General features: G+C 43.3%; 1 protein-coding gene across 10 annotated transcripts in view; it reads left to right on the top strand.

Annotated features, from left to right (window-relative positions):
* The window catches only part of CACNA1B (calcium voltage-gated channel subunit alpha1 B), a 495,135-nt gene that overhangs the window by 292,566 nt on the left and 175,616 nt on the right, over positions 1-26,953 (top strand). For all 10 annotated transcript variants that reach the window (XM_077467940.1, XM_077467939.1, XM_077467936.1 and 7 more), the window contains 7 exons: positions 2,838-2,950; positions 3,072-3,203; positions 6,083-6,155; positions 6,547-6,664; positions 10,498-10,565; positions 11,232-11,338; positions 26,456-26,518. In XM_077467940.1, coding sequence (XP_077324066.1) covers positions 2,838-2,950; positions 3,072-3,203; positions 6,083-6,155; positions 6,547-6,664; positions 10,498-10,565; positions 11,232-11,338; positions 26,456-26,518 — 674 coding nt within the window. The remainder of the gene's footprint in view (positions 1-2,837; positions 2,951-3,071; positions 3,204-6,082; positions 6,156-6,546; positions 6,665-10,497; positions 10,566-11,231; positions 11,339-26,455; positions 26,519-26,953) is intronic.

The following is a 26,953-nucleotide window of genomic DNA, read 5'->3' as shown; positions in this document are numbered from 1 at the left end:
TGCTTCTTCAAACTATGGATTAATTCTTTGGTGTGCAGCCATTTTCTTCAGCACCGTTTGGACTGACGTGATTGCTCACCTGGAGCTTCTTTGAATTGCTCCCAGCGCAGAGACTGAGATCTCCTCGTGAGTCCCAGGCCCAGTACTAATGATCGGGACAGCTGATCGCTGTGATGCCCTCTGATTGGCTACCACGCTGATTAGTCACTGTGAAGCCTGCCCTGTGTTGTCTCTCTCTGTAAATGGAGGAGAGATATCTCTCTCTCTCTCCTTGCAGAAAAAAATAATAGGAATATTAATAATAAAAATTAAAAAAACCTAGATCAAATTTGATCTAGGTCAGTGCCAGTGTTAGTGTTTGGGTCAAGGTCAGGATCAGTATTTTTTGGGATTGGATTTTTTTTTTAAATTATTATCAGTGTGTTTTAGGTTGGATAAAAAAAGCAAAATGTGAACTATTGTTTTTGGGCTGTACTACGTTGCATAGTTACATAGTAGGTGAGGTTTAAAAAAAGACAGAATCACACACATAGATTGGACTGGATGGACTTGTATGTCAGTATTTTTTTTTTATTTTTTTTTACTATTTTGGGCCAGTTTTCATTTGGTAATAAAATCAGGAGATTGCCATTACCATTTACCACCAAATGAAAGCCCAATTTGTCCTGAAAAAAATGTGATATAATACACCTGGAGGCACAAAGTATTTAAAATGTGTTAGTAAAACCGTACATATCATAAAGTTGCAAAATTGTGCTTAGGGATTAAGATTTGTTTTACCCTTAGGCAAGAAGGGGTTAAAGTGGAGGGGGAGGGGGGGTGTGCAAAGAAGCGGAATTTCCCCTTTTGGGTGAAGTTCCGCCTAAAAGACCTTGGAGTGTACACTCGCAAAATACAACCTCTTCTTGCTACCAGTGTTTCAATTTACACATACATATGCCCACTTATTGTAGCGCAGCTTTTTTTGGAAAATATGCCCATAGATGCTTCTATACATACGCTTAAATTATTCCCCTCAAAAATAACAATTTTGATTTTGTTTTTTGCGGCTCTGGGCACATCGATGCATAAAAGATTTTTCTCCCCATAGACAATACATTTTTAAATTGATATGATGGGTAACTGTGTCAACCCCAAATTTTATATTTTTATCTGTGACAGTAAACACTGTGTGCGTCCATCAGTGACATGGCATGCATTAGAATAAACACATGATGTAAACGCATAAAAAGTAGCGATTCAAAATATGTATATGTGAATTTTTTTACGTTTATTACCATTTAAATAATTTTTTCCCGGTGGTTATAGAAGTCCCAGTGCTCCTTTTCACAAGTAGTTTAACCCACGTGCTCAAGGTTCAAATCCGTGTTTATATATTCCACCAATTTGTGATTTACCACCAGCTTCCAAAGTTTGCACTCGCCAGAAAGTGATAATCAAAACACCTCAAATATATGGCTGGATTAGTTGTTCTTTTTGTAGAAGTATGCCATGGGTTTCCCAACAATTGTAGCAATATTCATTCCATATTTCTCCACCTTTCAGTGATTGCAAATCCTCATAGAGAACAAACGACCATCATTGCGCAACATTCCTTTATTTTTCTATAAACCATATATAACAAATGCGCACTCACATGGTATGGTGCCTTTAGACGGGCACAAGTCTATCCAGCATTCCGAGTAGAGCCTCTGCTCGCCGTTCCATCTCCAGGAACCGGTGTGAGGTGCAAGCCTCGATTTCGTGCGGGTTAGGGACAGGATATGACGTTGGCGCTGTTCACTAGCCTCTAGCCATCTTTGTTCAGATTTGTGAAAAGAAGAGGAGGCTCTACAAAAAGGATTAACTCCAGAAAAACCCAGTTTTTTTAACCTATGGTGAACTATCAAAATGTTGTTTCTTTTTTGGAAAATATCAATTCATTATTTTTTCTTTGTGTGTTAGATATTGTAGGTGACGTCTCCTGAGGAAGCGGCTCTTTGCCGCGAAACCAGTCGAGCTATACGTCTACTCTACACTAATGTAAAAACCCCCTTGTGTGGGGTTTCTAGCTACTATTGTACAACATTATTGGTTTTATATAGACTGACCATTATCAATATGTCTTTATGGCTATTGTTTGTATGTATGTGTCTTTTTTTCTTTTTCTTTATTTTCTAATAAAATTTAATCAATTTTAAGATTTCTTGCCTACCATTTCCTGATACCGTGTCCCCCATGCTCTTAGGATTTTTTCTGGAGATAATCCTTTTTGTAGAGCCTCCTCTTCTTTTCATGTATAATTTAGGTAAACATTAAACAAGATACCATCGTCCCAATGAGGCGCCCCCTTAATCAATATTTTTTCAGATTTGTAAAAAAATTAAATGCTACAAGGCTACAAACGCAATGTTTTTTTTTCTACCTATGTGGCCTAAAGCAGGCTCTTTGCGTTTAAATGCCAAATAAAAATTGAAAAATGAAAACCATGTCCTGAAGAGAACAAAGTGATTATAAAAGCATGCACCTACTGTATATTCAAGTTAGTCATGCAAAAGGTATTAACTACATTTTGACAACATTTGGCTACAAATAAAGATTGAATTACTGGTGATTATTGGAAATTGGTTCAGTGGCTTTATCTTCATGCAGGATAGTCAATGTGAATACAGCAGAAGATTATGAGAAAGAAGGCGGAAAGGACAGCCATGGTTGTTCTCCAGCTTTTTTTTTCCCTCTTGCAAGATCATAATGAAAAAAATGTAGCTTGTTAGTTAATCGCCTTCCTCATCCACCTCTTCAGTCCATGATTTTGTAATGCAGTATCAAGGCCATTTTACTGTGTGTTGTTCTTACAGGTGATAGTGGGAAGTATATTCGAGGTGATTTGGGCAGCAGTAAAACCAGGGACTTCGTTTGGGATCAGTGTGCTTCGAGCACTGCGTCTTCTCCGTATTTTCAAAGTCACAAAGTAAGAGCTCCATCTGCCTATGGTGTAATCCCATATTGCCCATGGTGGTCCGGCCATTAAAAGATGTGCTGTGACCTGCATATGTGATGTGGGTTATAAACTTGCTGCTGGTGTTTTGCAGGTACTGGAATTCCTTGAGAAACTTGGTGGTGTCCTTGCTAAACTCCATGAAGTCCATCGTCAGTCTTTTGTTCCTTCTTTTCCTCTTCATTGTGGTCTTCGCACTTTTGGGGATGCAGCTTTTTGGGGGACAGTAAGTGTCAGTTATAGTTTTGGGGATAATTTCCCTTTTCTTTAGATACATGTTACCATGATTAGCGTAACCTGAGGCTCTCAGATATGCCTTTGGGAGTGCAGATAGCTCACCACTGGAGTCCCTAGAGATATATTACATTTGTTAGATTGTTAAAAGTGTATATTTAGTTAGTGTTCAGTTGTGTATATAATGTGGAAGAGTTATGCCCCGTACACACGATCGGATTTTCCAACAACAAATGTTGGAGCTTTCAGCCAACAAGCTCACATCCAACCGTGTGTACGCTCCATCTGAACATTTGTCGTCGGACTTTCCGTCAACAAATGTTGCCTAGCAGGTTCTCAAATTTTCCACCAACAAAACTTTGTTGTTGGAAATTTCCGATTGTGTTTACACAAGTCAGACGCACAAAAGTTCACGCATGCTCGGAATCAAGCAGAAGGAGCCGCATTGGCTATTGAACTTCCTTTTTCTTGGCTTGACGTACATCTTGTACGTCACCACATTCGTAATTGTTGGCCAACATTTGTGTGACCGTGTGTATGCAAGACAAGTTGGAGCCAACAACTTTCAAACAAAATTCCACGGTTTGTCGCAAAGTCCGATTGTGTGTAAGGGGCATTAGAACTCATGTCAGGTTTTTACTGCCATCTCTGTCCCCGCTAGGGAAATTCATCCCTTCTGTTCTGTTCTTCCAGGCAAACCTATAGTCACTGAGACAGAAATGTGTACAATGGAAAAAACTTTTACAATTGTCACTGAAATAATAGAAATCTTCTAATGGGGACACTTGTTCTGGAGACAGCTGTCGCAGATGGTATTTCCTCTAACTCTGGAGAGAGCTCATCTCACTTCCTGTTGTGCGGGGCAGATGGTGAAGGAAGGGGGGGGACCCAGACAGAAAAAAAAAGAAAAAAAAAACACAAAAGCCCCATACACACTATCAGTTTTTCTGCTGAGTTTTTCCTTCAGGTTTACCAAAACCATGTAGTAGAAGGGCCGGCCTGGTTGCATACAAATTGAAACTCCTAAGGTTTGACCTCATATTATATGGTTTTGGTAACTCTGAAAGAAAAACTCAGCAGAAAAACTGATAGTGTGTATGGAGCTTTAGGCCTGTTTCACACGGGCTTTGGCTTGTATAAGAGCAGCGAGCAGCAAGCTTTGACAAAGCATTTGCAGAGTTTTCAGCAAGCTTTGTTGAAGATTTCAACGTACCATTGAACCTCAATTTGTAAATGTTGAACACGGATTCTAATAGGAGAGTTCATTGTCACTTGAAGCTTGTGAAAAGTCTGCTGAAGCCTGCTAGAAGCTTATTCAAGAATTGTTGAAGCCTGCTAGCAGTGGCAGTCAGCACTCCCATTATGATCTGTGTTTACAATTTACAAACTGGAGATGAATGGCACTTTAAAAGCTTCAAAATATCTTGTCAAAGCTTGCTGTTCACACTGCTCTTATACAAGCTGAAGCCTGTCTGAAATGACTGCAGTTTTAACCATTCCACAATCTAATAATACAATGTTTTGGCTTTATATACACTTAACTCCTCCAAATTGCCCGTCATTAAATGACATCTTCCAAAATTGAAATACCAAAGCTTTATAGACTATTTAAACCTTTTAAATAAACCTGTCCCGACCCTAATCAATTCAAACTGAGCATATGATGGAAAAATACGTAAGATTTAATCTACATGTCAAAACAATGAGCTTATGCAGTAAAAGATAGATGAAGTCATATGCTTGTATTCACATTAACTGCAAGAACAGTTTCTTGATAGAGCATCAAAATATCAGACTTCAGAAAACCTCTAACCCCCCGACTCTCAAGCTGAAGACTTAGCCCTTGTACGCACGGTCCGATTGGAAAATGTCCGATTGAACCGTGGTGTCGGATAAACCGACCGTGTGTGGGCTCCATCGGACTGTTTCCGTCGGAATATCCGACCAACAGTTTTACAGCTGGGCTATAAAATTTTGCGACAACATAATCCGATCGGACTTTGATTATTTGTAGAGAATTCCGATTGGACAAAGTGCCACGCATGCTCAGATCAAATTCCTAGACCAAAGCTATTGGCTACTAGCCTGAACGTAGTCCCGTCGTAACGAAATAACGTCATCACGTTCTGAACGATCGGATTTTCCGACAACTTTGTCCGACCGTGTGTATGCAACACCAGTTTCTGACAAAATCCGACGGATTCGGTTGTCAGAATGTCCGATCGTGTCTACAAGGGCTTTGACATAGAAAAAAGCAAGTCACATAGACAGAAAGTTAGGGTCCTTCCACGTGGGCGACCCGCACGGCGAACTCCGCTTTCATCCCCGCTGAGCAGGCGGATGACAGGTCCATCTCCGCTTACTGTGCAGAGACGGACCTGTCAGAGTCTCGCTCTCTTCTATGGGGAGATCGGATGAAAATTGATCGCTTGTCCATTTTCCTTCAATCTGATCCACCAGTCGCATGGAAAATAGGGTCACCATTTCTCTGGATTTCACGGACAGAATCGGATCGGACAGCAGTGGGTGTCAGCGGACATGTCACCGCTGACATCCATCACTCCATAAGAGTGCATGGAGCATCCGATCAGGTCTGCCTTAAAATCTGACAGGCAGACCTGATCATAATGCCTGTGTGAAAGGTGAATAAGAGAGAAGCCGAAATACTGAGTTGTCATTGGAACAGGTATAGAAGGGAAATTGTTTAACTGTAACACTTGTTTCAATGACAACTGTTTTTAGAAAGGATTTTCCTAAGTTTCCCTATCTAAGCAATGCTAACTGATTTTGTATTTCATAAAGTAGAAAATAAAGGTTTGGCTTTAGACATACTTTAAAACAATGAATGTATAACTCTGTCTTGTTATTCAGATTTTACTTTGAAGAGGAAACAAGAAACACAAATTTTGACACCTTCCCCACTGCCATCTTGACCGTTTTTCAGGTGGGTCTAATGATGTTGTAGCTTACATTTGAGTTATTTGTTGTATGTTGACTTTTCTGCCTGTCGTAGAATACAATGAAAAAGCCTGGACCACCATTTTTATTGTATTCTTTGGTGTCTCTTATTTTAGTACCACTAGGCATGTCCATACAGCACACTGATGAAGTGATTTGCTGTGCTAGGTCACAACAGGGTTTTTTATTGTATGGTTCCCTCCCAGATTCCAGAAAATATACTGGAGTAACGTTTTGGTCCCATTATCCACGGTTGTCTAACTTGCTGTGATTGGTCACCACTAAGCCACCAAATAACGTTCTTTAGATTTTCTGTCTTTCTTGTGACACAATGTTCTTCTCTGATCTCTTACTTATGCCAATAATTTTACTTGCAGATCCTGACAGGGGAGGACTGGAATAATGTCATGTACTTTGGAATCGAATCACAAGGGGGTGTCAGCAAAGGAATGTACTCCTGTATTTACTTCATCATACTGACCCTGTTTGGAAACTGTATCCTTTGATGCCAAGATAGTCCAGTCACTTCATCTCCCATTCCTATAATCCCCTTATGGACCAGAGCAAAATAAATAGAGACAGTACAAATCAATTCAAGAGGGTTCAGAGAGCCCTGCTTATGAGAGATTATAATCTAAAAAGGAGCAAGTAATACAAAGGTAATTGTAATGTTAATTGCTAGCAACACCCTGAGAGACCCCGTGTCTAAATCCGCGTACACACGAGCGGACTGTATGGCGTACTTAGTCCGTCGAAACACATTTCAGCGGACAGTCCGCTCGTGTGTGGGCTTCAGTCAGACTTTTTCAGTGTGCAGTCTGGCGGACTAAGTATTTTGGAATTTCCGTAATATTGTCCGTCATACTTTGGTTTCAGCGGACAATCCGCTCGCTCGTCAGTAGGCTAGTTCGACGGACTAAGAATGGCGCATGCTCAGAAAGGATTTACACGGCAGAAGGGTGCATTGCTGTGTATTGGACTTCCTAATTCTAGTCCCGTCGTACGTGCTGTACACGTCATCGCGCAAGCTTTCGACGGACTGTTTGTGCATCCGTGTGTGGTCAAGTCCGTTCATTCGAAAGTAGGACGGACTGTCTGTCGGATTGTATGACGGACTAAGTAGGCCATACAGTCCGCCCGTGTGTACGCGGCTTAAGGGCCATAAAAGTAATAATCGTGAGGGATGAGCTGATGAAGAAAAGTAAAAGTACAGTTTTTTAGGTGAAAGTGGGACACGTTGGCCTGAAATGATGGGTTTTCAGAGATCGCCTAATAGCTTACATAGTAGGAGATAGCCGAACAGATTGTGTTAGGGAATTCCAGAGGAAGTAAGGGGCTCTGGAGAAGACCTGGAGGCGAGCATGGGATATGTGATGTAGGAGCTAGAGAACAAGCGGCCTTGGGAGGAACAGAGAGGACAATATTTGGGTGATGTTTTGAGATGAGGTTGGTAATATAGTTCAAGAAAGGGTTGTGGATGGCTTTGTAGGTGGTTGTTAGAATTTTGAATTGTATTCATAGGGCTAGCAGAAGTCAGTGAAGGAATTGGCAGAGAGAGGGGTAGCGGCCACTGAATGGTTGGTAGGGTGGATAAGTCGGGCAGCAGCACTAATGCTTGACAGGGCATTTTCTGTTGGATGTTGTGCTCAAAAGTAAAACTGTAATGCCGCATACACACGATCGAATTGTCCGGCGAACTTGGTCCGGCAAACAATCCGCCGATTCTGGCGATTTCTAGCGTGATGACGTACAGCACGTACGACGGGGCTAGAAAAAGGAAGTTCAATAGCCAGTAGCCAATAGCTTCCTTCTCGTACTTGCTTCTGAGCATGCGTCATTCTTAGTCCGCCGGACTAGCACACTGACGAACGGATTGTCCGCTGAAAGCCAAGTCTGGCAGACAGAAAGTAGTTTTGACTCACATTCTAAGTCTGCCGGACTTTAACAATGAAAAAGTCCGCTGGTGCCCACACACGATAGAATTGTCTGGCGTACTGTGGTCCGGCGGACAATTCCATCGTGTGTACGTGGCATAAGAGGTGAAGAAGGTTGTTATCAGTGAGGTTGTAGCCCAGACAGTTGTAGACAGTTGTAGACTAGGTGTTCTAGAAGTTTGGTGGTAATCTGAAACAAAAAGATGGGTCCTGTTTGAACTAGTGGGGTCCATTAAGGGCTTTTTAATTATGGGGTGACCAATGCTTGTTTTAAAGAGGGGAAGCTGCCGTGTAGAGAAGAAGAGATTGGATATGTGAGATAGAGAGTGCAGAACAGAGCAAGAGGGTGACCAGCGTAATTGTGAAGGCATAGCATTCAGAAGTAACAGGGTCAAAAGAGGAAAGTGTTGCGTATGGTGGTAGATCCTAGTATGTTAGGTGGGGGAGATTACATTTTAGGGGAGCATATTTATACAGAGGGAAGTCTTGCAGGAGTTTCGTTTTACGCCACACTCATTGAAGAGCGTGGGTGTGTTGTGTGTTTGAAAAGGTTGTAGCTGTTGGGGAATAATTCTATGTGTAATAAATGGATACGGGAGTCAGGGAGGATGGTAGTGACCTGTTGTAGGCAGAAGTAGCGGGCTGGGGTGAGATTTTTTCACAGAGGTAGTGTGTTGCACAGTAGAGAAGAGATGGGTTAAAGCTGCAAAGGTTTCTACGGGCAACTGATTGCTAATAGGGAGAATAGGGGGTGGAAGACGAGCAGAGACGTAAAAGTCAGAGATGGGAGTTCACTCCCACTTTAACAATCGGTAAGGCTAGAATAAGGCTTGCCTATAGGTACTGTAAATATCTCCTAAACGTGCACCGTTTAGGAGTTATTTACTGTACCTGCTGCTGGCTATGTCACTGGCCCATGCGCTCTGAAGGAACGGCCACCCAGGCCGTTCCTTCAGGAGTCCTATGCCATAAACGGCAGCTCCCGCATGCATGCATGGGAGTGACATAATTGCGGCTCTGGCTGCGAATCCAGAAGACAGTCAGGTGAAGATGGGTGCCTTGTCAGCGGTGACAGCTCGCCACTAGAAGGGCTTCATTCTAAGGTAAGTTTCACATAATGTGCTAGTATGCAATGCATACTAGCATATTATGGCTTTACCTAGCTGGTTCCAAAAAGTAAAAAAAATAAATCACACAGCGGTTTACCACCACTTTAGACTGATAAGGTTGTGATCAGATAGAAGAAATGTTGTGTTGGAGCCATTTGAGGCCTTGAAAGACTGGCTCAGGGCTGACATAACTGTAACATAGCTGGCAACTGTAACAATCGTCATCAGGAGCATGCCTTGAATTTAGCATACGCAGTGCATGTGCTAATAGACAAAATGTAAATGAAAACAGTGCAGAAAACAACATTGGTATGTTTGATTTATGGATTTATTAAACCTATTTTGAGCTTTCTTTTGGGAAATAGTTAAATCGGAGGGTTTAGTTCTGCTTTGAATACACAACATATTCATGCTTGACTGGAAAGTGCCTTTAAGCAGAAACTCCAGCTGGTAAACTATCCTTGTTACAGGGTTACACCTTAAAGTGGTTGTAAACCCTTACAAACCACTTTGACCTACAGGTAAGCCTAGATTAAGGCTTACCTGTAGGTCCAAGAAATATCTCCTAAACCGTTTGCCAAAACACAGGCACCGCTGTCTACGGCGCATGCGCCATAGACAGCCGTGCGCAGGCGCACTGAGCGTGCCGCGCGCAGGCGCACTGAGCGTGCCGTTGTCAACGGCGATATGCCGCGAGTGGCATGCGCGGGAGTGACGTCATCGCGGCTTCGTCGAATGACAGCGCCGGAGCAGCGAGACCCACCGAGAAGGTGGAGGCTCCGTACACAAGGGGACAGCGGTGACATCGCTGGCTCCTGTGTCAGGTAAGTGAGACATAATGGACTACTATGCGATGCGATGCGATGCATAGTAGTCCATTATGCTTTACCTTTGCAGGGAATCAAAGAGGAAGTAACACCCATCAGGGTTTACTTCCTCTTTAAGGCTGGATTCACACCTAGGGCAGTTTTAGTGCTTTTTGCATTTTGCAGATTTGCACTACAGTCCATTTACCATGGTTTCCTATGGAACACGTTCTGTAGTGCAAATCTGCAAAATGCACTAAAAATGCCATAGGTGTGAATCAAGCCTAAAAAGGCGATGCATAGACACATCGCACCAACACGCAGGACGGTGACGTTTGGCTGGGACAATCGTGTTGGTGTATATAGGCTTCTCTGGTTATCCATCACTGCTTACAGTATATTTCGGTGTCTGTACTACAACATTACATGTATATTATTATGCGTGCAAAATTTTGTTTTCAATCCTTAGCCTGAATCAGACACCCTCCTGAATGTATTTTTAGCCATTGCTGTCGACAATCTGGCCAACGCACAGGAACTTACAAAGGTACAGGGCTCACTGATGTAAACCCCAATTAAGTGACATTTTGTTTGCTAAAGCATTGTGTATCCTAATTAACTGTCTTTAAAAATACACGTCTTCACCTTTTGCTGTATCTTAGTGCTGTTGATCCCCTGCAGCTTCTTTGCAGTCACTTCCTGTCTACATGTACTCCAGCGATGGCTGCATGGCATTTCTTGGGGGGGGAGGGGGGGATCTTGATGATGATCACAGTGGACCATGCCTCCGCAATGCCTGGTAGAATGGCCACTTGTAGTTTCCAGCACAAGCAGATGCCCAACTTGGGAGGCAGGGTCAGAGCGTTGTCACCCTATAACAGGAAGTGCCTGAACAAAGACCTTCATGGCGAGAGCACCAGGTATTATTTTTAATGAAAGCTGCAGATCTAGAAAGGTATAAAATTAGTTTTGATAATACAGTAACATGTTAATGCGTAAATGAGTGATTGTGCTTACATAGGCTTTAAAATATCCAAAAAAAAAAATTGGAAAATGCATTAGGTAGCCACTCTAATACAACTGGACTTTTGTAAACAGTATTTGTATGTAAACTGATTGGTTGCTGTAGATAACACCTCTGCAAAATGTCTCCTTTCCCGCCTACTGGCCCCATGTTTCCATGTTGCTAACCTAAACAGTATGTTTCCTGCAGGATGAGGAGGAGATGGAGGAGGCTACCAATCAGAAGCTGGCACTCCAGAAAGCCAAAGAAGTGGCAGAAGTCAGCCCCATGTCTGCTGCCAACCTTTCAATCACAGCGTAAGGAATCGCACCATTTATGGTGCACATTTTACCCAAATATACAAACTTTTCTTAGAAACACTTACACTTCACGCACATGGCCGGAGGTAACTCCTAGCAAGAGGGGAGGAAAGCAGCTTAGAAAAACTGAGCCGTTATCCATTTCCTATCATGAGCCTGCACTGGTGCGAGAGGCTAAAGTAGGAAAAAGTACCATTTACAAAGCTGAATATCTTACTGGTTTGGTGGGAGTGGGGCACAATTTAAGTCTACATAAAGGACGCAATTTAAAGGGGTTGTAAAGGTTTGTTTTTTATTTTCTAAATAGGTTCCTTTAAGTTAGTGCACTGATTTCCCTTCTAAATGTTTTTTTTCTTTGTCTGAATTTATCACTTCCTGTTCCTCCTCAGTAAGCTGTTCTGGCTGACTAAACACCGCTCAGATGATGGTGTTAAGTTTACTGAGGAGAAACCGGAAGTGAGAAATTCAGACAAAGAAAAAAAAATTTAGAAGGGAAATTTGAAGGAAAAAGGTAAGTGAACCAACAATGCACTAGCTTAAAGGAACCTATTTAGAAAATAAAAAAACCTTTACAACCCCTTTAAAAATATATATGGGGTCTATTTACTAAAGGCAAAATAGACTCTGGAGCACGTGTACTTGCAAAGTGCACAGTTTAGTAAAATGAGGAAAAGCTTTGCTTTGCAAAGAATACCCAATCACATGTAAGCCCTTGTACACACGGTCGGACATTCCAACTGAAAATGTCCGATCGGACCGTGTTGTCGGATAATCCGACTGTGTGTGGGCTCCATCGGACTGTTTCCGTGGAAATATTCGACGGACAAAGTTTTAGAGCTGGACTATAAAACTTTCCGACAACATGATCCGATCGGGCATACTCCGATTGTGTGTAGAGAATTCCGATCGGACAAAGTGCCACGCATGCTCAGATCAAATTCCTAGACCAAAGCTATTGGCTACTAGCCTGAACGTAGTCCCGTTGTAACGAAATTAATCATCGTGTTACGTACGATCGGATTTTCCAACAACTTTGTCCGACCGTGTGTATGCAACACAAGTTTTGGACAAAATCCGACTGATTTTGTTGTCGGAATGTCCGACCGTGTGTACAAGGGCTAAAGGGAAAAAAATAAAAATCCAGCATGGTTGGACAATGAAAATTATCATTTACTAAGCTCTGAGGGCAACTGCACTTCCAAAGTGCTCAGTCAATTTGCCTTTAGTAAATCAAACCCTTTGTTTGGCATCTCTACTTTATTCAATACTATAGAGCACATTGATGGTAACTGTATGGCTGCCTCCCACTCTGGCCTGTTTCTAGCCATTGGCACCAATATCCCAAAATAGTAAAGATTAGCCTAATGCCGCGTACACACGGGCGGATTGTATGGCGTACTCAGTCCGTCATACAATCCGACGGACAGTCCGTCATACTTAAGAATGAACGGACTTGACCACACACGGATACACAAACAGTCCGACGAAAGCTTGCGCGATGACGTGTACAGCACGTACGACGGGACTAGAAATAGGAAGTCCAATACACAGCAAAGCACCCTTCCGCCGTGTAAATCCTTTCTGAGCATGCGCCATACTTAGTCCGTCGAACTAGCCTACTGACGAGCGGATTGTCCGCTGAAACCAAAGTCTGACGGAAAGAATTTCGAAAATTACGAAATACTTAGTACACCAGACTGCACGCTGAAAAAGTCCGCTGAAGCCCACACACGAGCGGACTGTCCGCTGAAATGTGTTTCGGCGGACTAAGTAGGCCATACAATCCGCCCGTGTGTACGCGGCATTACTGGTTGAGAATGTTTAGATAAAATTTTGATTCAACTTTACCTTTTAACTCTCACTCATCAACCAGCTTTCTGTCCTGTTATGGGTCAAAAAACAAATGCTGACAGTTTATATGAGATTCCACCAACCTTTAGATCCCATTTTCCATTTATTTTTTTGGGCTGGTTGACAGCAAAGAATCCAGTGGACTTGCACAGTCCTGGGGTCAGTGCTGGGACAAGGTCATCCAGAGCCCAGGGCAAACATGCTAAACTGCACCCCCCCCCCCCCCGCCCCCAAGGTGTATGAGCGTTATGCATCATCAAAAATCCCCCCCCCCCCCCCCCAAAAAAAAAGACTGAGCACTAATCTTTTTCACCCCCCTAAGCATAAATTCCCCCTCCTCCCAGTGCAAATCTGTTCCCCTGCTGAAATCCCCCTTCCCAGCACAAATCTTACCCCCCCACCCCCCAAATTCCCCCCAATTCAAGTACCCCCCCCAAAAAAAAATTACTCCTCCTAGCACAAATTATCTACCCCTAAGATTACCCCTCCCAATAACCCCACTGCAAATCCCCCCCTTCCAGCACAAAGCGCCCCAATCATCCTTCCTAGCACAAATCTTCTTCCCCCATTCCTTCTCCCCCTAAATTTTAGCATACCCCCCAAATTTCCCCTCTGTCACGTACCTGGTGGTAAAGCCCGACCTGCAGGAAGAGACCTCTCTTGCGGCTCCGACTCGAGGGCCCTGGTAGAGTATACAGGTAGCACAAGAATCTGGAGTGGCACGAGTGCCTGGCAGGATCAACGGCAGCAGAGGGGTCTGGAGCCCAGGAAGAACTTGTAGCAGGACCCCCCCAGCTGGATCAGGAGGCGGCTGAGACCAGGAAGGAACAGGATCAGCAGGCAGGTGCAGCAAGCTGGAGCAGAGCAGCAGGTGGGTAGCTGGACCTGGAACACCGATGCAGGAACTCCGGCAGAAGCAGGACTTCAGGTAGGAGCTGGAACCACAACTGGAGGTAGAGCAGCAGACAGGCACCAGGAACAGGATGCTGGCAGCAGAGCAGTCAGACAAGCCGGGTCGGAGGTCAGGCGGTCAGCGAAGGTACCAAGGATCAAGCAGGTGGATAGTCGGACAATCCGGGTCGATAAACAAGCAGGCAGCAGAAGTACCAAAGGATTAAGCAGAGGGGAAGACAGACAGGCCGGGATCAGGTGCAGGCGGATAGCAGGAGTGGTAGGTAGACAAGCCGGGTCAACAAGTCACAGAAGGCAGGTTCTCAGAATCAGGATACTCGCACGCTGTAGATCAGACAGCAAGAACTGGATGTGACAGACTGAGTTAAATAGCCCGCCTGGCACCAACATGTGCACGCACGTGCGCACAAGCGCACTCGCGCGGCGGAAGGTGCAGACTGATTCCCGCTGGCAGGCTCTTCCCGACACCCTCCTAGAACAATACTTACTCCCTGCTGCCCCCCAAATCCCCTTTTCCAACACAAATCCCCTCCCCCCTATTTCTTTGTGATGCCCCCCCCCCCCTGCACCGCCCAGGATACCACAGTGCCCAGGGCAGCCGCCCCTCCTGCCCACCCCTTGTCCCGGCCCTGCCTGGGGTGACAGGACAGGTTGGGATATGTAGTTCCTCAAAAGCAGTAGGCCTCCCGGTTTTTCTAGCCCTTACCAGACAGTTTTTAGGTCCGTCCATATTGCAGACACAGGCTTAAATCCATAACTGGCGCCGGAGTTCAGAACAATCTGTCACAGTTCCCTCCAGCACATAAAAAGATTAAAAAAGCAGATATGGACGTCAGATGGATGGTTTTGCTGAGCAGATGGCTTTTTTTTTTTTTTAAACTAATGATGAATCCAGCAAGACGGCTGCTTAACTCCCTGTGTTGTGCTGGTGCTCAGTACTGCATTTTCATTTTACACCCAGCAATATCAATGCACATATCTATTTCAGAGTTTAACCCCACATTATAGAGAGCCGGTCACGTAAAAAAACAGAACTCCGATGCTACCGGCTTGTAGATTTAGGAATCAGGACGGAATTTCAAACCATTTTTTTCAAATCCCCCGTGTACAGAAGACTGAAGAGTGAACAACGTGCTGTTCTTGGCATCACAAGTTGGTCACGCCAGTGCTAAAATAACATGCGTTTAAAAAAAAAAAAAAACTGTAAAAATAAAGTCATCAGGGTCCCAGAAGATAGAACAAAAACCCTTCCCATGCTGAGCCAGAGACATATGGGGTTATCAATGCTTTCCCAACATAGAATTTGGAGGCGAAGGATGGCAAAGCATGAAAAATGTCATTCCCGATTACATCCTCACAAAACCTATTTTTATTTTGGAAAAAACTCATTAAGCCCCATCCACACTATCATATTTTCTGCTGTTTTTTTCCATCAGGTTTACCAAAACCATGTAATGCAAGGGCCCTGCCTGATTGCATACACATTGAAACTCCTAAGGTTTGACCTCATATTACATGGTTTTGGTAAATCCGGAGGAAAAACTGATAGTGTATCTCTAGCTAACACATTTTTGTTTAGATGATGTAGGTAGGTTAGAAGGATGAGGTAGGTTAGAACCCCTGTCAGATTTTTCTTGCTGTGTGTGTTCCTGCTGGTAAGATTCACCATCTTTATTTGTCCTGGTGACCATTGCCACTAGGGTAGATGGTAATTCTGAAAATGTAAGCCCTTGTACAAACGGTCGGACATTCCGACAACAAATTCCATCTAATTTTGTCGGAAACTGGTGTTGCATACACACGGTCGGACAAAGTTGTCGGAAAATCTGATCGTTCAGAACGTGATGCCGTTATTTCGTTATGACGGGACTACGTTCAGGCTAGTAGCCAATAGCTGTGGCTCAGGAATTTGATCTGAGCATGCGTGGCACTTTGTCCGATCGTTTGTAGAGAATTCCGATCGGACAAAGTCCCATCGGATCATATTGTCGGAAAATTTTATAGCCCAGCTCTAAAACTTTGTCGGATATTCTGACGGAAACAGTCCAATGGAGCCCACACACGGTCGGATTATCCAACAACACGGTCCGATTGGACATTTTCCGTCGGAATGTCCCACCGTGTGTACAAGGGCTTATAGTTGACACTGGAACAGAGGAAATCTGCTAATTATGATACCTGTTTTATTGACAACCCTCTAAAGTTATCCATACACATTATAATCTGGCTGTAAAATATTTGCACAATCTCCCTTATGCCGTGTACACACGACCGGACTTTTCGAGGGACTAGGTCCGACAGACGTTCTGACGGAGTTCTGACGGACTTTCCAAATGAACGGACTTGGCCACACACAATCACACCAAAGTCAGACAGATGACGTACGACTGGACTAGAATAAGGAAGTTCATAGCCAGTAGCCAATAGCTGCCCTCGCGTCGGTTTTCGTCCGTCGGACCAGCATACACACGAGCGGATTTTTCGATAGGAACTGGATCCGGCGGAAAAATTTTAAACATGTTCCATTTCTAAAGTCTGTCGGATTTTTGCAAATCAAAAGTCAGCTGCAGCCCACACACGATCGAATGGTCCGCCGGAATCGTTCCGTTGGACCTTTGATGTCGAAAAGTCCGGTCGTGTGTACGCGGCATTAGAGTTACCAAAACTAATATCATGACCTGCATAAACTATCCATTCGACTTCTATACAATTAGGCAGGCCGTTACACAAAATAATTGGTAGGTCTAAAGGATATCGGACATGTAGTGAGCTTAAGGCCTGGTGCACACTAGTGCGATCTCAAATGAGATTTTCGTCACACAGAATCGAATGACAATGGAAGTCACATTATTCTCTATTTTGACCTTTCACATCGATGGAGTACAACATGTTCTGGGAAAAGGGTCTGGTATTACTTTGGTGTGATTGCAGCACAATTTTGGCCCCCCCGTAGACCTTAGTAGAAACGCACCCAAAATGCATGTACTGTACATGTGTTTTTTACGTGTTTTCAGATTAGGGAGCCCACACCATTTTATTTTTTATTTTTTGCTGTGGCGTCCCCCCTAAAATTCATGCCAGACCCAATGGGCCTGGTAGGGATTTTGGGAGGGGGGGCATGCCATTTTTTTTTTTGGCATGGGGTTCTCCTTAAAAAAAAAAAAAGTGTTTAGGTCCTCCCCCCAATCTTTACCAGGGCCTTCAGGCCTAGTATGGATTTTATTTCTACAGACAGGCTCCTTTGTTTTATCCCGGCTTACAGCAGAATTTAGTCATTGGGTGTTAGGTTGCCGGGGGGGTGCTGGGGGTGCCAGCTTCTTAACAACCAGCATCCAGTCTCCTTCCACTACCCAAAAAAAGCATCCAAACGTCGTCATTGCAGGGAAAATTCAAATTCAAATAGATTCACTAGTGTGAACCATAGCCTAATGCCATGTAGACGCGGTCGGAATGCCGGCCAGAAAAAGACAGATGAGAGCTTTTCATCGGAAAATGCGACCGTGTGTACGCTCCATCAGAATTTAGCTGTCTGAATTTCCAGCAGCCAAAAATTGATAGCATGTTCTCAATTTTTCCGACAGAAAAACTTTCTGTCGGTAATTCCGATTGTGTGTATGCAATTCCGACATGCCAAAAATCACGCATGCTCAGATTCAACTACGAGACGGAAGCTATTGGCTACTGGCTATTGAACTTCCTTTTTCTAGTCACGTCGTACGTGTTGTACGTCACCGCGTTATAAATGATCGGAATTTGATGTGACCGTATGTAGACAAGACAGCTTGAGCCGAATTCCGTCGGGAAAACCATCAGAGCTTTTTCCGACGAGAATTCCGATCGTGCGTACGCGGCATAAGAGGGATTTTCCCTACACTTTGAACAGATTTCTTATAATTTCTTCTGTTTTTGGAGTGGGACGTAAAGACCATTCTCTCCAATGAAACACAGACAAAAAAAATAATCTAACTGGGATCCTAACCATTCCCTATGCTCAAAAAAAATAAATAAATAAAATAAACCATAAGCCTTCTCTCCTTCTTCCAGAAGTGAACTGGCAAAGTGGTCCTACAGTTGTGAGAAAATCAAAAAGAATTCCCTAATTACATCTTTGACATTGGATAGGATTCTCGGCCATGTGTAAATCATTATGGTCTAGTTAACCTTATAATGGCTGAGCATATTTGCCTTTTTGATAACACGGGCATAATTACAGAAAGAGTGAAACAGTAAGAAGGGGCCCACAAATTTCTATTAAGACCCCTTTCACACTGGGGCGTTTTTCAGGCGCTTTAGCGTTAAAAAAAAGCGCCTGTAAAGTGCCTGAAAGAAGCCGCAACTGCAATCCCAATGCAAAAGCCCGAGTGCTTTCACACTGAGGCGCTGCACTGGCAGGGCGTCAAAAAAAGTCCTGCAAGCAGCTTCTTTGCTGCTCTTTTGGAGCGGTGAATACACCGCTCCTAAAGCGCCCCTTCCCATTGAAGTCAATGGGATGCGCCTGTAAAACGCCTGAAAAGCGCTATTGGCAGCAGTGTTTTGTGGGCGCTTTTAACCCTTTATTTGGCCAATAGCAGGGGTTAAAAGCGCCCCAATAACGTTTGAAAAACGATGGTAAAGGGCTGCTAGTTTAAGCGGTGCTTTACGAGCATTTTTCGGGCGCTGACATTGTGAAAGGGCTCTTAAAGCACTTGGGCTTTCACATTGGGACTGCAGATGAGGCTTCTTTCAAGCGCTTTTTCAGGCGCTTTAGCGTTAAAAAAAAGCGCCTGTAAACGCCCCAGTGTGAAAGGGGTCTAATGCCACGTACACACGACCGGACTTTTTGACAGCAAAGGTCCGACAGAACGAGTCCGTCGGACAATTCGATCTTGTGTGGGCTCCATCGGACCTTTGCTTGTCAAAAATCTGGCGGACTTTAGAAATAGAACATGTTTTAAATTTTTCCACCGGAACTCCGCCGGACCGAGAAATCCGTTCGTGTGTATGCTAGTCCAACGGACAAAAACCGACGCGAGGGCAGCTATTGGCTACTGGCTATGAACTTCCTTATTCTAGTCCGGTCGTACGTCATCGCGTTCGAATCCGTCGGACTTTGGTGTGATTGTGTGAAAGTCCATCAGAACTCCACCGAAAGTCCGTCGGACCAAGTCCCTCAAAGTCCGGTCGTGTGTACGCAGCATTAGGGAGCATTAAGCTGGTCATACATTATATGATTTTCTTGTTCAATTTCCTTTTAATTTATCTTCAACTATATATTGCAAGGGCCTGTATGATTGCATACTAATTGAAAGTGTTTAAGTTTGATCTCATATTATACCGGTTCTGATAAATCTAAAGGAAAAATGAACAAGAAACTTGTATAATGAATAGGCAAGGCTTAGGCATCCAACCTTTGCTGTTTATTGCCCCTCTCTGCCAGGTCACACCTTTGAATACCCGTTTTTAGGTTTCCAAATGGCCCCGTGCATTTTATTATAATATTTTTTTCTAACAAACATATGGCCATTTCAGGACAGAGATGCTGTAACAAGGCCTTCAACTTGCTTTACCTAAAAATAATTTATCATCTGTGCGTAGCGCTAGAATTAGCACGGACTGCTAATTAGTTAAAACTATTTTTAGTCTCATTTGATCCGTCATCAGCTAACGAACCCCCACCAAGCTCTAAAATATAAAATCTTATTGTCATTCTTAAAGGCAACAGATTATTTTTGTAAAAACACTGCATTTAAAAAAAAATATATAAATATATATATATGTATATATATATATATATATATATTATATATATATAATCTTACTATCCTGTGAGCTGGTGGAAAGTGATTTCCTCACCTAAACACTGGCCAAACAAACAAGATTTATGAGGATGAGTCAAAGTGATAAAGAGGATCTTTACTCAATGCCAAGGGACCTAACAAGTTATCAGGTGACAAATCACTGCCCAGCGCAGACATTGAAGCCAATTCTAGCGGTAGGGGGCAGCCAACAATGACTCACTTTTTCACGCTTTTATTAATCGATATATTAACATTGGTTATAAACTCCACTTAACAAATTTATTGCCAGAGGCTTTTCAGCTTTGTAAATCTTGCTTTTTTTTTTTTTTTTTTTTTAGAGGAGATGTTAAACTATCTATGTCATGAGGGATGTTATTGCTGTAATTACTCTGGAAATGCTAGTTGACTGGCTGTGTCTTAAATTTCAGTATTTCTAGTCACCCGCTCTAGGTGAGCGAGAGGTGAATGTAATAAAAGTCAAAGCATTATCGTGACAGCCAGACAACTGAAGTTTTAAAGCCCAACTGCAGCCAAAACTTTTAGTTTTTAACCACACGGGTAAGAATCACAGCCACTGTTTATATTTTATTGTGTCCTCAATCCTATCAAAATCCGATTGCCTCTCGGAGGATCAGGATGGAATTTTTTTCCCCTGCTTCAGCAAATTGGATCATGGCTCTGCTGTTTTTTTTTGCCTTCCTCTGGATCAACTGTGGGTATAGAATTGGGTATATGTCATTGTATGATATTATTATTATTATTATTTTTTTTTTTTTTTGTGGTTGAACTGGATGGACTTGTGTCTTTTTAAAGAAAACCTGTCATGAGAAAATTCTGAAGGCTGTGTTTGCCAGTCTTTTCCTTAAGCCCAATTCTTGGCCAAAACTTTTTATTTTTTATTTTTTTATACAGGGGATTAAAACATCTGTCTATATATTTTTTTTTATTGCTCTTTGTGTCCCTGTGGGGGGGGGGGGGGGGATTTACCCACACTACCTGTTACAGTAACAAGGTATCACAACAAGGTTTTCCTTGATGGTGGCAGCAACAAAAAATTTACAGTAAGACTGGCCATAGAGGAGTTGAAAACCAAACGTTCTGCCGATCCAAAAGACGAGCAAGTCGGATCAGGCGCTTTCCACTGGGGCACAAAAAAATGCATATCGCAGCTGGCACACTAATGATATGAGAACAAAAAAAAAAAGCAACCAAGAATTTTCATACGGTTTTTGACTCATCTATAGCCAGCCTATGAAAGAGTAATGCCGCGTACAAACGACCGGACTTTTTGACAGCAAAGGTCCGACGGAACGAGTCAGTCGGACAATTTGATCGTGTGTGGGCTCCATCGGGCCTTTGCTTGCCAAAAATCCAGCGGACTTTAGAAATAGAACACGTTTTAAATTTTACCACCGGAACTCCACCGGACCGAGAAATCCGTTCCGTGTGTATGCTAGTCCGACGGACAAAAACCGACGCGAGGGCAGCTATTGGCTACTGGCTATGAATTTCCTTATTCTAGTCCGGTCGTACGTCATCACGTTCGAATCTGTCAGACTTTGGTGTGATTGTGTGTGGCCAAGTCCATTCATTCGGGAAGTCCGTCGGAACTCCGCCAAAAGTCAATCGGAAAGACCGTCGGACCTAGTCCCTCGAGAAGTCCGGTCGTGTGTACGCGCCATTAGAACACCTTTCGGTTTTTTTTTTTTGCTCTGTCTCCTTCCCATCCTGGTGACAACCGCATCCTCCTTGTTACTTATTCTGTGTCACCATGATAGGATTGAGAGAAAAAGGAAAAGTTCTGGTGTCCCCAGTAACACACTTCCATCCCTGTAACATATAAAAAAACAAAGGATTCACCCTGTGACTTTACTAGCGGAAACAGTACCCACTTCATTTAAACATAACAGTAGTAAATATAGTATATGGTTTATTCAAATACAATTGTTTACATGCATAAATAACATCTGCTGCTGCCGTCTCGAGGCCGCACACTTGGAGCCGTGGTCAAGCTCAGTGGTGAGTATGGGGACCCCCAACCCCTCCTACCCTGTGCCTTTATAATTAATACTGTGCTATATTGCCAAACATATATATTTTTGTTTATACTAGGTACATTGTTACACACATCCACCCCTGAAGAGCGTGCTGGATCTCGCGAAACTAGTCGGGTAGTATGATGCCCGTGTACTATGACCACTACTACATTTATGTACCATTATTCCTTGTTTATGTATCTTTTTTTAATTGGCAACTGTTGGTATTATTTATTCATGTAAATAATTGTATTTGAATAAACCATATACTATATTTACTACTGTTATGTTTAAATGAAGTGGGTACCATTTCCACCAGTAAAGTCCCAGGGCGAATCCTTTGTTTTTTATACGTTACAGGGATGGAAGTGTGTCACTGGGGACACCAGACCTTTTCCTTTTTCTCTCAATCCTATCATGGTGACACAGAATAAGTAACAAGGAGGATGTGGTTGTCACCAGGATGGGAAGAGGCAGAGCAAAAAAAAAAAACCTTGAAAGGTGTTCTAATGCCGCGTACACACGACCAGAGTTTTCGAGGGACTAGGTCCGACGGTCTTTCCGACTGACTTTTGGCAGAGTTCCGACGGACTTGGCCACACACACAATCACATCAAAGTCTGACAGATTCGAACGTGATGACGTATGACCGGACTAGAATAAGGAAGTTCATAGTCAGTAGCCAATAGCTGCCCTGATCTCGGTTTTTTGTCCGTCGGACCAGCATACACACGGAACGGATTTCTCGGTCCGGTGGGAAAATTTAAAACATGTTCTATTTCTAAAGTTCGCCGGATTTTTGGCAAGCAACGGTCCGATGGAGCCCACACACGATCGAATTGTCCGACGGACTCGTTCCGTCGGATCTTTGCTGTCTAAAAGTCCGGTCGTGCGTACGCGGCATTACTCTTTCATAGGCTGGCTATAGACGAGTCAAAAACTGTATGAAAATTCTTGGTTGCTTTTTTTTTTTTTGTTCTCGCATCATTAGTGTGCCAGCTGCGATATGCATTTTTTGTGCCCCAGTGGAAAGCGCCTGATCCGACTTGCTCGTCTTTTGGATCGGCAGAACGTTTGGTTTTCAACTCATCTATGGCCAGCCTTACTGTAAATTTTTTGTTGCTGTTGCTGCCACCATCAAGGAAATAACACATCACTTGCTGCCCGTGTGATACCTTGTTACTGTAACAGGTAGTGTGGGTATATCCCCCCCCCCCCCCCCCCCCCACAGGGACACAAAGAGTGATAAAAAAAAAAATAGACAGGTTTTAATCCCCCGTATAAAAAAAAAAAAAAAGTTTTGGCCAAGAATTGAGTTTAAGGAAAAGACTGGCAAACACAGCCTTCAGAATTTTCTCATGACAGGTTTTCTTTAAAAGGAGGGAATCAGGAGTAAGGGGTGATGTAGATATTTTACATTCATGCCCCAAAATGCTTCTGGATTTGGAAAAAAAATGACCTAAAGAGCTTCTATCTAGACCAAAATACAAGGCATACCACGGAAGTGATACAGACAGGCTGCTGGCCTGAAGAGCTGACACTTTCTATGAATTGCCTTTTGTTCTTTTTCTGGTTTGTATACTTTTTCTTTTCTGTTTATTTTTTTTTTCTCTTTTGTGTTTTTTTTGTTTTGTTTTTTCTGCTCCTATTGTGGTCCTTGTACTGTTCATCATAATTCCCAGCATGCCCCATGGATTCCTGCTAGTGTTCCTCAACCAGTAACTTGTGACTCAACTCCCATATTGCTTTTGACTGTGTACTTTAGGATGAGCTATCAAAGCCCCGGGGGGAACAATAATATCCACTTGGAAAATTAAAAAGTGTATAAAAACTTGAGAACAAAAATGCAACATATTGCAGTTTTTCGATCCTTAGGCCCATTTCACACTGGGCGGTTTTCAGGCGTTACAGCGCTAAAAATAGCGCCTGTGTAGCGCCTGAAAAAAACCGGCCCCTTTCACTCCAGTGTGAAAGCCGGAGGGCTTTTACACTGGAGCGGTGCGCTGGCAGGACAGTGAAAAAAGTCCTGCTAGCCGCATCTTTGGAGCGGTGAAGGAGCGGTGTATTCACCGCTCCTACCCATTGAAATCAATGGGACAGCGCGGCAATACCGCCGCCAAAGCGCTGCTGCAGCGGCGCTTTGCGGGCGGTTTTAACCCTTTTTCGGCCGCTAGCAGGGGTTAAAACCACCCCGCTAGCACCCGCAGACCGCCGCTAAAACGACTGTAAAGCACCACTAAAAATAGCGGCGCTTTACCGCCGACGCCCGCACCGCCCCAGTGTGAAAGGGGCCTTAGACTTGGTGGCTATATCCGTTTTCAATCTAAAAAAAAAAAAAGTACAGAAAAATAACTTGATCCAGCCAGAAATCCAGTGTCCTTGCAACATTTTGTGCAGTGAATTGAAATATCAATAAATGTTACCAGCCTTCCCAGTGCTGCTATGTGAACCACAGAACACCTCCCCTTATATTACGGAAATAAGGCAGAGGTGCCTTATAGGGTGGCAATGCTGTTCCTCCATAGATACAGTACAGTGAGCAAGTGTTGTAATCCTAGCACAAGAAGTGTGTTAATGGAAGAATCACCAGGCCAAAATAAAATAGCTTCAATATATGACATTTTTGTTCTTGGGTTTAAATTATTTTTAATGGGGGCTGTGATAGAGTATAGTTGCCAAGTGTCCATGTTTTTGCAAGACAGAGATCCTCATTTTCAAGCTATCGTGCCAGGCAGGGGTTAAGTTTCTGCCACTTGAAATCCACGTTCAAGTGGACTATACACACAGTGGGGTATTAAAGAAATCAAATACGGTACATTTTATTATTAGCAAACTTATATGTGAAGGCCGTATAGGGATGGAAATCATAAAGGGGAAACAGACATGGTAAAGATTATTAAACTCCATCCAAAACTTTTTACATTTTTAGTAGAGTGATGAATTGTTAAAACCCGCAATTCATTTCTGTGTTCCCATCTCTGCCTTAGGCAGGGAGTGGAAGTTTCTTCAATGGTACCATAAAGCAGTGGTCATCAACCCTGTCCTCAGGGCCCACTAACAGGCCAGGTTTGCAAGATAACTGAAATACATCACAGGTGATATCATTTGCTGCTCAGTGATTGCCGTATTCTAGTCGGCATCTCCCCCAAGGTAATACAGAAAACCTGGCCTGTTAGGCTCCATTCACACCTATGGCAGTTTTAGTGCTTTTTGCATTTTGCAGATTTGAACTACAGTCCATTTAAAGCGGAGGTCCACCCTAAAGTGGACCTTCCGCTCATTGGAACCCTCCCCCCCTCCGGCGCCACAATTGGCACCTTTCAGGGGGGAGGGGGGTGCAGGTACCTGTACAGTACAGGTATCTGCACCCACTTCCGGCGATTCTGCAGAAGGTACGCCCCTTTCCGCAGAATCTACGCCCCTTTCCGAAGGTCCCCCGCTGCCTGCTGGGAAACACACGGATCCCAGAGACAGCGGGGACCATCCTTATTGCGCAGCGCGACTTGCGCATGCGCAGTAGGGAACCGGGAAATGAAGCCGAAAGCCTCCACTTCCTGATTCCCATACCCAAGATGGCTGCGGCAGCACCCGAGAGACGATCGAGAGATCGGCTTCGGGTGCCGACATCGCGGGCGCGCTGGGCGGGTAAGTGTCATTATTTTAAAAGTCAGCAGCTGCAGTATTTGTAGCTGCTGGCTTTAAAAAAAAAAAAAAAAATGGCGGACTCCCGCTTTAACATTGTTTCCTGTGGAACATGTTCTGTGGGCAAATCTGCAAAATGCAAAAAGCACTAAAACTGCCATAGGTGTGAATCCAGCCTTTGTGGGCCCTAAGGACAGGGGTGATGACCACTGCCATAAAAAAAGATTCCAGAAAGTTCTGGCTAGGTTTGGGCTTTAATCCATATGATTGATGCTAACGTTATGTTTGTAGAACTGGGGATATAGGGAGACAGAGAAAGTGAAGGAGAGAAATATGTGTGATTATAAATAATGGAGATGATGTAGTGGTTAGTGTCTTTATTTACAGTAGATGGCGCTATTGAATTCATATGATAAGGTAGTGAAAAAAGCAGTATTGTGCAGTAACACAAAGCAGCCAATCAGATTTCAGCTTTCATAAGTTAGCTCTACAAAAGGCAAATTCTGCTTGGCTTGTTAATTTTAAGCTCTTTGCCACTCTTTGTTTTTTTTTTTTAAAGATATGCCCATCAATGCCTGCCTAGTGTACCCCATACTCAAATCCTCAGTCTTTTTTCTTTTTTTATCCCACAGTTTTCCTTATCCTTTTCTCATCTTTGGTTTCATTGTCCTCCTTGTGTAACCCAAACTGCCCCGGTATCCCTCCCCCTTTTTTTTTTTTTTTTTTTTTTAATTTTCATACGGTGGGAGAGGCTCATGGTTTTAGTCCACAACTCCTCAACTTTCCACCCCACAATGCTCACCCTGGAGTAAAACGTTGATCCCCTTCCGTTCTCTTCATGTCCTTTATGGTTTGATGTATTTTATTTCTCACTTTTTCTTTTCTTGCATGTGCAGTTTTGTAAAGCAAACGCGAGGTGCGATTTCTCGCAGCCCATCTGTCTGCAACGTAAATTTACCGTGAGTTGCCCTATGTTACGATATTCACTGTATGAAATTCTGGTTTGACAGTATCTATATATATGAACAAAGATGAAAAATTATATATATATATATATATGTAGAAAGTGTGTGTGTGTGTATATATATATATATATATATATATATATATTTATTGACTTATAGACCGTTCTTTCCTTCACATATCAAACTTTCATTCTCTTTGTGGGTGCCAGTCACTGAGTGGAGCACCAAGCGGGTGTTTCATCACTTCAAACTTTTGGAATCTTCACTGCATCGTTTAGACGTTTTCAGCCTCTCACCTCATTGCTGTCCAAAACTTTCATTGTTCTGCATATGTTCTGTTCTCATTCACATTGCTTTCTCCTCCTTCCCAAACTCTATTCTGCCAGTTAGAGACAATGGTATAATATGTAATCACCTGTAATGCTCCAT

The sequence above is a fragment of the Lithobates pipiens genome, unplaced genomic scaffold (genome assembly GCF_037356315.1).
Source record: "Lithobates pipiens isolate NorthernLeopardFrog02 unplaced genomic scaffold, aLitPip1_a1.2 Scaffold_11, whole genome shotgun sequence".
In the NCBI taxonomy this organism is placed as follows: Eukaryota; Metazoa; Chordata; class Amphibia; order Anura; family Ranidae; genus Lithobates; species Lithobates pipiens.
Note: the sequence above shows the minus strand (reverse complement) of the source record. Positions and strands in the feature narration are given on the sequence as shown.